Below are 9857 nucleotides of genomic sequence, written 5' to 3'. Positions count from 1 at the left end.
AAATCCATGGTGAAAGCGGATAACTAAAGCGGGTAACTAGCGCGTGCCTATGGTTAGTTACGGGTAATGACGGGTAATGAGCGGGTAACTAACGGATAACTAGCTGTAGGGAGTGGTCTAAGACCGCCCCCTATGGTTAGTTACCCGCCCATTACCCGCTCATTACCCGTAACTAACCATAGGCACCACTTAGTTACCCGCGTTAGTTACCCGCTTTCACCATAGATTTAACGGAAGAGTTATAGGAATTGCGGGTCCCAGTGCTTTTTATTGTTGGACTTGATGCTTTATTGCTTGTACGTTGTATATTAAGAGGGGTATTGTTTTAGCCATGATAGGGAGTGTTTAGTTATGAGTTAGTTATAGGATATTGGTGTTGATGTGGCGCTGATGTGGAAGGTTAAGAGGATGAATAGTTCAGTTACAATAGGGAGTGACCTAAGCGTGAGACCTGGTACCGAGTGAATTGTGCATCTTACGCACCCTTTAATTACACTCCCTTTTTAACAATTTGACATACACCGAAATTGATCGTTATGGATTATTATAAATTAATATACAAATTTCACACCTTGTCTAACTTATATAGTAAACAAAAAAAAGCAAACTACACCTGAAACTCCACTCTCCTTATTTTATTGGAAAAATCTCAGATGAACTGTCAAAAACATGACTAAACAACTTTAAAATCTCAATTCCTTCAAAAATTTCTAAAAATACAAGTTTTTCCATATATATACACTCACATTCTGCCTTTTTGTTATTCTTATTTCATGCAACAAATGACACAAAATAATTTCAATTATTTACCTAAACATCTGCTCCCTTCACATTAACACACTCAAACACACAATTCTATACATCTTTTTTTTTTTTTTTCCTATCAAAAACATACAAATTTTAAATTAATTATGGGTTTGATTTCATGTTACAGTGAATTATCAATTCAAGTATCCGAAAGAACAAAAACATCATGTTCAAATTACAAAAGCGTTACAAATTCCGTTTCACCAAATTTAATTCCGTCAATACAAACCGCCGTTACTAATCTATACAAAACCACACTTTCCACCAGGACCCAACACAGCATCACCGTCACTTGGTGTCGTAAAGCCGCCACACAAGGCTTACAAATAAACTCCGGCGACGATCCAACCACTGCTTTCCGACTAAACACAAATTCAAGATTGTTTCGTAAGAAAAAGGGTAATAAAGCGTTTTATATTAATAATATAAAGTTCGAGGTTTTTTATGATCTTTCGGCGGCGGTTTACGGCGCCGGCGCTGAACCGGTTGAAGGTTACTATGTTTTAATTATGGTTGAATCCGAACTCGGGTTGTTTATCGGAGACATGTCGGATGAAGCTATGGTCAAAAAAGTCAAAGGTGATAACAATAATTTTAAAGAAAATGTGAAATTTAATTTAGTTTCACGGAGAGAACATTTTTACGGAAATACCCTTTATTCAACAAAAGCGAAATTTTCGGAGGGTGGAAGATTTCATGATGTATTGATCCAATGTACCGGAGAAAATGATGGTGTGAAGAATCCGGGTTTGGTGGTTTGTATTGACAAACGGGTCGTGATTCGGGTCAAAAGGCTTCAATGGAATTTTAGAGGGAACCAAACTATATTTGTTGACGGGTTGTCAGTAGATCTAATGTGGGATGTTCATAATTGGTTCTTTAATTCCGGGCATGAAAACGGGTCGGGTCATGGGTCGTGTAATGCTGTTTTTATGTTCAGAACGAGAAATGGGGTGGATAGTAGATTATGGTTATTGGAAGATAATAATAAAATGAAGATGAAAGATGAGAAAAACGAGTTTTCTTTGTTAATTTATGCTACAAAGAGTTAAGTCAACTAATCCACATCTTGTAGATTTTTTTTTTATAATTTTTTTATATTTTTCCTTTCTATATTTTTGTTTTTTTTTTTTTTTTTTTTTTTTTTTTTTTTTTTTTTTTTTTGGTATTTGGAAGTGGTTTCCTCATTATTTAATTTTCCTTAGATTTTATACAACTTTTTTTATACTCCGTAAATATTTACCAATTCAAAAGTACATCTTGGATGAAAGCCCAAAGTCTGTTTTGGTCATTTTATATTGTACTTTGTAGTTATGATCAATACAAAAACTAAAGTTTTTATGTGTGTCTTGATATGAATAATATTATTTATATTTATATGGTTATATATTTAATATGTATATTTGTATTAATTTATATAATTTAATTTATATTTATTATGTTGATGTGTGCCAAAAAGTTGCACATTGGTTGATGTTATTGGACTTTAGTCACAACCATAAGAAACTACTTATTCTTTTATGTATAACACACACTAGGTTTATACTTTGTTTTACAGTCAGATTAGATTAGATGCAATCGCAATTTGCATAACCAAGTTGTAATGAAAGTTGCAAAGGATTTTGTGCTTTAAAGTTAAAATGATTTATTGTTTTATTTACGTCCTCAATAAATTTAATTTGAATGAAACGTCGTTTATTTGAAGTGAGTGAGTGTCACGACTTTGCAAATAGAAAGTGTATCTATCAGTTTCTCTATTTTAAGGGTTAAAAAGATGGGAAGAATGTAAAGAGAACTTTTTCTAACCATATTGATACCTATATATAAGAAGTTTTTTCTTTGACGTTAAAATGTTTAATTAAACTGACTTATTTCGAAGTCTTTCACGCATCAAAAGAAGGTGATACGTATCATGATAGGTGTAGTTGGTTTTTTTTTATATTTCTAATGTATAAAGTTTATCAAATCAAATCATAGAACAACATCAAATTGACTTCAACAACAGATGTTGGAGTCCAAAGTTCGAATTAAACAAGGTTTGCTAAATCTGTGAAATTTGTGATCGCGAGTTTAGAGTTATGGTCGCAAGAATCACATCAGAGAAAGGGTTTGCTGAGAAAACAAAACTCGCGACCACAAGAATCCTATTGCGGTCGCGAGGTTCGTCAGGATGGGAGAAAATTCTAGAATTGAGTTTTCTTGTTCGTTAAGTTATTTCCTTGTTTAGATTTGTCTATATAAACACCCTATGTAACCCATACAATGTGTGCACGAAATTTATAGTGAAAAATCTATAGTTTGCGCCCGTGGAGTAAACTTTTCTCTGTATTTTGGAGTTGAGATATAACCACGTTAAATCCCGTGTTGTTTATCTTTATTTATTTATACTTTATTATTCGTTTGTCGTTCATAGGTGTGGTGATTAGTATAAATCACCTATCTTGTTTGGGTCCTAATTACTAACAAGTGGTATCATGAGCTCAAGGTTTCGAGTTTGGGAGCGATGGCGAATTGAAAACAAGAAGAAAAAAAACGAGTTGTTACTGTTCAGATTCGTTTTTTGGTTTAGGTTAAACGACTAAGGATTTGTCTTGCAACATGTATCGAGACTAGATTACTCAGTTAGTCGCGAGGAACTCATGGATATGTCTATGTATCCGAGTGAGTTGATCACATCGGAATTCGGGTAACGGTTCTAAAAGTTATCATGCAATCGCGTCGTTTGTATGATGATGGTGGTTCTTTTTTGCAAAGGGTACGGTGTCAGAGGTCTGGTCGATGGATTCGTTGCGGAGAGATTTTTCGGATGGTCCAGGTTTCGGATCTGAGTTCTTGTTCTTCGCGTCGTGCGAAAGAATGATTGAACTATCAAATTCGGAGTTTCAGGAGCTGTTGTAGAAGAAAATTGGTAGAGGGTTCTTTAACAGTTGGATCGACTTGATTTTTTGATAGTGCATAGTAGACACATTGATCTACGCATGGTAAAATTTTGAGGCTGATCTGACCGTTGGATCTTGAGATATGATTTTTCGAATATGGGTAGTTTTAAGGATGAAGTATTTCAGGTTTGATGACGCGAGTGCGGGTTGATTTTGTCTTGGAAACTTCGAACAATACGAGCTATGTTTTCAAAGATGTGGGTTTGTTACGGGAGCTCAGTAGGGTGGTTTAACTCATATTTGGGGCGTTGTTGTAATGAACGAGGTGCATCAGTTTGAAAGTCGATAGTGGGAGTTATTGGGAGAAGTTTGTTGCTTACGTGTTTTGAAATGGGGTGACCAAGTATATGGTCAAACATTCCAAGTCAATGGAGTATGCAGGCGGATTAGATTTCCTTGTCAAAAAAGGAAATTGATTGTCGAAGGGAGTCGGATAGAACGCGTTCGACGGTTGCTCGGGTATTGGTTGATGTTTCAACAAAGAAAGCGGTTATTCTTCGAGGGTGATCAATTAGAAGTTTTTTGGTGATGGAAGAGGGGATAATGGTGTAAGTTCCGGAACTTAAGCTTTCTAGGATCTTTGAGGGTGTCGGGAACTCGGTGTGAGTTTGGTAACCAACGGAAGTTATCAAGCTAGTGAGAGTCAAACAACTAGTGGAGCTGTGGAGATGGTTGAGCGACTTGTTTCTCCAATGTTCTCAAGATTAGTGTGTTAATTCCGGGTAACACTAGAGCTTCAAATACTTGTTTTACTCTCCGATGACAAAGAAATTTGTGACTGGCCGGTAATACGAACCAAGTGTCTTCTGAAAGCCGCGGTTTAATTCTTGCTCGGATAGTGGAAGTGTGCTTGCGAGAGAAGATGGAATTTGTGAAATTCATAGCGCTATGAGGAGGTTAGTGTACCAACAAGGAAGCAGAAAGTTGAAAAGGTGGTAGATTTCAAGGTAATGATTGCGTTCACACTAGGGTATCTTGAAGAATAGTCTGCAAAGGGGTCTGTTGGGGTTCCTTTTTTTATTGGTGAAGGAAATCATAGATAGATGGGTATAATATCTACGAGTGGTCGTTGACATGTGTGGTCGGGATTGGACGTGTCTATATCGATGTGTGAGGCGGTGTTGTCTCATGAAGAATCCTAAGATTAAGTCTCGCTCACTTCAGTTGGTTTTCTAGTGTAAGAAGATGATCTTCGTGTTAGAAGATGGTGGCGATAGAAACCGAGATGGCCCAAGCTAGTAACTAAGAGATTGGATTATCGTTCAGCGGTGTTTTTTGGTGTCAAAAGACTTCACTTGCTCGTAGGCTAACGAGTGAAGTGTGGCGTGATTCGGGTGTCTCATTCGGCGGTATCAAAAGGAGTTGGTAATCGGCCAGTCTAGAGTTATTGTGAGTTTAATTAACCATATTGATTAGTTGGCGAAGTGTAAGATCCTGAATTTTGGGCATCAGAAAATGTTCCTGAAAGTATCAGTAAATGTGTGCATCAGAATCGGTCAACCTCAGTCCCTGAACTTCAGAATGAGAAAAGTTGGCTGCCTTCCTTTTCAGTTATAGTGCGCGGCGCGCACTTATATGCCTAGCGCGCAAATGTAGCTAACAGCAAGATACGTTTTTTTAGTGGTTTTAAAGGGGCAAAGTGGTCTTTTCACTTTAGGGCCGGGTTTTTGGCCACAAAACTGGTTCCAAGCTTATCTTATCCTCATTTCCACCTCATCTCTTCACTCTCATCTCTCTCAACCTTTTTAGAAAGAGAAAACCCATTTAGAGAGAGAAAGCTTTGATTGGAGAAGAAGAAGCTTGATTCGGGTGAAGGTGCAAGAGTTAAAGTTGTTCCTTTCGTTCCTAGCTACGTTTTGGTTGTAGTGGTAAGTCTCGAATACGAATTTTAGTGTTTGATTCTTGTTTGTGTTAAAGGTTTGAGTTAGTGTTAGGTTACAAACCCCATTTCTCATGAAATTGGGGGTTTTGTTGTATGTATTGTGTAAGTAAACCCGATTACTGTAGGTTTAGGGTTTGATGACGAATTTGTAAGTAGTTGTCATGGATTTGGGTGTTAGTCACTAGTTTGTAAGTGTATTGGTGGTTTTGATGTTCTTAAGAACATGTTTCCTAGTCAAAATGGGTGTTGACTTTGTTTTAGTGGCAAACTAAGTTTTGAGTCAAGTTTTGGTGAATCAAGTATGTAAATACTTGGTTTAAGATATAATCACTAGCAGTTAGCGATTATGGGCGTTTTTGGGACTTATGTCAAAATGGGTAAGTTGATTGGGTCAAATTTGATGATGACACTAGTTTTGGTCAAATGGATGTTTAAACACTTCTGTTAAGTGTTAAAGGGCGTTTTTGGAAGTAATCGCTCATGAGAAGTGATTTCGGGTCAAAGTGATGTTTTTAACATAAGTCAAATGTGGTCAAACACAATATGGGTCAATATTGCACGTGTTGAAGTTTTGGTGTAAATAACGGTTCGGAATGATCACTACCTAAGTAGTAATCTAGTGTCGGGACCTAGGTTGGTCTAATTGGCGTAAAGTATAATTTGGGTTAAATTGTACTTTGTAGAGTGGGTTTGAATTACCACCCGAAGTGGTAATTAGTTTGTGTCCATTAGGTGTTAAATGGGCGGGTTTTGGCGAGCAAAGTGTGATCCCTCGGCTAAGGGATGATTGCTTCGGATTCTCTTTTAGAGAATGTGTGTTTATGTGTATTGTACCTATATGTGTATTATAGGTAAAGGGTTGCTCGTTGCGTTTGGAGGCGATTTACAAATATGACTTGTGCGGGCATTCCAAGGTGAGTGTAATAATTATGTATGTATATATACGGTTTATTTACTTGTAGGATATGGGTTTAAAGTTCGGCGTGACGATACCTGTAACGACCCAACCCGTTATCCAACCGAAAACGCGAAATAAATTTTTTTTTTCAATAAGGGTACGCGGTGCGCAACCCCATCTGTGCGCGGCGCGCACAAACCATTTCAGGTTATGTCCGAATTTTCCATTTTTCGTTTAATGATCTCCCACTTTCCGACACTTTTAGACTAAATGATTTTCACAAAATATTATGATATGTAAAACTAACACGTCTCAATAATAAAACAAGTTTTACGACACCGGGCCCACATCGGCCGTTTTACGACTTTCGTACAAAATACAAGTTTTCGACTACATGAGTTTAAGTTCCAAACAAAACTACGAGCATGATGTTTGGGGATAAACTACCCAATCCTAAGTCGAAACCAAAAGTAATCCAAACAAGCATCAAAAGGGAAATCATCTAATCCCGAGCATACCCTTGTCACGTCCGCCTCTGAACCTAAAAATGTAAACAACGAGAGGGTAAGCTAAAGCTTAGTGAATGCAATACTTATACGCATACATACATAATTCAATCACTTGCATACACCTACACAAACAACATAATAACATTAGCAAACCGCAATAAACATATAATCGTACGTACAACAAGTCAACACCATTAGCATAGAGATCTCAACAATAATACGTGCCAACAACAAAATACGTACAATGATAGTGAAACTTGCACACCCCAACAAACACAATGTCGACATTCGACTCGATCGTGGCCGACGAAGAGCGGTAGGTCAAATACGTTAACCACTCACCACTACGCACCATGAGGCCGACGAAAAGTGCAACCGAAACGTTAACACTTACCTCAATCACAAGGATGGCCGAAGAAAAGCGTAACTGCTTACCATCCTACGATAAGTGGCCAACGAAGAGCGGATCCCTAAACGGATAACACTCACCACTTACCCCAGCACACATATGTGGCCGACGAAGAGCGATAGGTCAAACATTAATCACTCGCCACATAACCAAACAAACACATGTGACCGACGAAGAGTGATAGGTCTAGCATTAATCACTCGTCACATAACCAACGCACACATGTAGCTGACGAAGAGTGATAGGTCAACCGTTAATCACTCGCTACATAACCAAACACACACATGTGACCAACGAAGAGCGATGGGTCAAACATTAATCACTCGTCACATGCCACACCTCCAATCGTGGTCGACAAAGAGTTATTCCTTCCGGATATCACTCACCACATATCGCAACCAAATATAGCCAACAAAGAGCTATCCATACGGATATCACTCACTATATTTTCCAACCCAATTGTGGTCCCCGAAAAGTGAATCCTAGCGGATGTCACTTACCACGCCGCACACAAGCAACCAAATTATATACATAAACGTATAAATATTCCAGTCACCTCGATTACTTGAAAAGCAATCCCGCTTGAGCTCCTAAACGTCCAAATGCTAATCACCTAAGTAATTTACAAACAAATAAGCTAAACACTCTAGCTTATGCCCAAAACACCATAAGTGCAATTTCGACCCATTAGCACTTACTTCCACTTTGAATAAGTCAAATCTCACCCGAAAACCCCAATAATCATTATCGACTAGTGATTATGTTCCAACAACTCATTTTACTCAAGGTTTCATCATCAAAACATATTACTTGCATCAATTTACACAAAACCCATTTTGACCTAATCTCAAGTCAAAACACCCATTTTGCAAGCTCACACAATTAATCACTTATATCCTAAGTAAACTAGTGATATTAACACCCGAACACGATTATCAACTAATCAATTTCATCATCCAACCCAAAACCCACCAACAATGGTTATCAACACCATTTACTAGATCAAACACCCAATTATCAACTAGTGGGTTTACTCAAGAACACACAAATCAAAACCCCAATTATGAACACTAATCAAACTATGAAAACTCAGAGTTAAAACTTACCAATACAACCACAACGTAGCTAGGAGCGAGATGAACAACTTTAACACTCGAGCTTTTGATCGATTCAAGCTCCTTCTTCTCCAAATCTCCAAATCTTTATCTAGAATCTCTCTCTCTCTCTCTAGATGAAATGAGAGTGTTTGTGGATGTGAAATATGATCCAAAATTGGATCCCAAACTGATAATATGGCTACATATCCGGCCTCAAGTGAAAAGACCAAAATGCCCTTCATTTAAATCAAAATAGCAAAAAGCATATTTCTGTCGCAGGATAGGTGCGTGATGTTTTAGCAGAGTAGTATATAAAATAGCTTATATTTTTACAGAAAATACTATTAAATACGATACAATTTTACACAAGATATTTATTTATTTATAGAATGGATATACTTAAACCTTGCTACAACACTTATAGGCAGTGTACCTAATCGTACAGTAGTGTAGTTTTTAGTAAGTCCGGTTCGTTCCACGGGGAATCTTCTTAAACAAAGCTTAACGCTATATTAGTTTACTTTTATAAAAATACAAATATAAGTAATATTATTATTATAAAGGGAGGTTTTTACCGTTTAATGACCTGTTTGTCGAATTTAAAACTTTAGTCGCAGTTAAAACCAAATGTAAAATATTAAAAATAAATACAAGACTTAAATTAAAGCATAAAGTAAATAACGATAATGAAATTGCGAATAATAAAAATGCGATAAAATAAACTTGCGATAATTAAAAAGTACGATAATTAAAAGTGCAATTAAATACAATAAAAAATGCGATAATTAGAAGTGCAATTAAATATAAAATAAAGGAAATTAAATATGAAATAAAAGAATTATGCTTATTTAAACTTCCGTAATCATGATGTTTGACGTGTTGATTTTAGTTTTATGCCCATGGGTTAATTGTCCTTTGTCCTGGATTATTTAATATGTCCGTCTGGTTTTTGTCCATAACAGTCCATCAGTCATAAATATAAAGTGCGAGTGTCCTCGTCAAATTATCCTTATACCCGAAGTTAAATATTCCAACTAATTGGGGACTTAAACTGTAACAAGATTTTAATACTTTGTTTAATAATTACACCAGGATGTCGACTGAGTGTAACCCAAGGTTTTAATATTTTGTTATCAATTATACCAAGTGTCCTTGTACATAATTTCACCCCTGTTTTAATTATTCTAGTGACTATTAATCCATTCCCGTGTCCGGTTAAATGAACGATTATTCGTACATATAAATACCCCGCACATTGTGTCCGATTGAGTGTATATGGTAATTTATAGGGTCGTCCAATTGTAAATCTTTATATT

At 36.7% G+C, this 9857-nt stretch overlaps 1 protein-coding gene across 1 annotated transcript; it reads left to right on the top strand.

The window, feature by feature from the left end:
- The first annotated feature begins 911 nt into the window (after nt 1-911).
- Nucleotides 912-1859, top strand: LOC139891409 (uncharacterized). The gene has a single exon (XM_071874382.1). It carries the CDS (start codon nt 912-914, stop codon nt 1857-1859), a length of 948 nt encoding a protein of 315 aa, XP_071730483.1.
- Nucleotides 1860-9857: the final 7998 nt, after the last annotated feature.

The sequence above is a fragment of the Rutidosis leptorrhynchoides genome, chromosome 1 (assembly GCF_046630445.1).
Source record: "Rutidosis leptorrhynchoides isolate AG116_Rl617_1_P2 chromosome 1, CSIRO_AGI_Rlap_v1, whole genome shotgun sequence".
NCBI classification, from domain to species: domain Eukaryota; kingdom Viridiplantae; phylum Streptophyta; class Magnoliopsida; order Asterales; family Asteraceae; genus Rutidosis; species Rutidosis leptorrhynchoides.
This window is presented reverse-complemented; position numbering and strand designations above follow the sequence as displayed.

Bases quoted from the DNA above. Each gene is read 5' to 3' on its own strand.
- LOC139891409 (XM_071874382.1), top strand. From the start codon at position 912: ATGGGTTTGATTTCATGTTACAGTGAATTATCAATTCAAGTATCCGAA.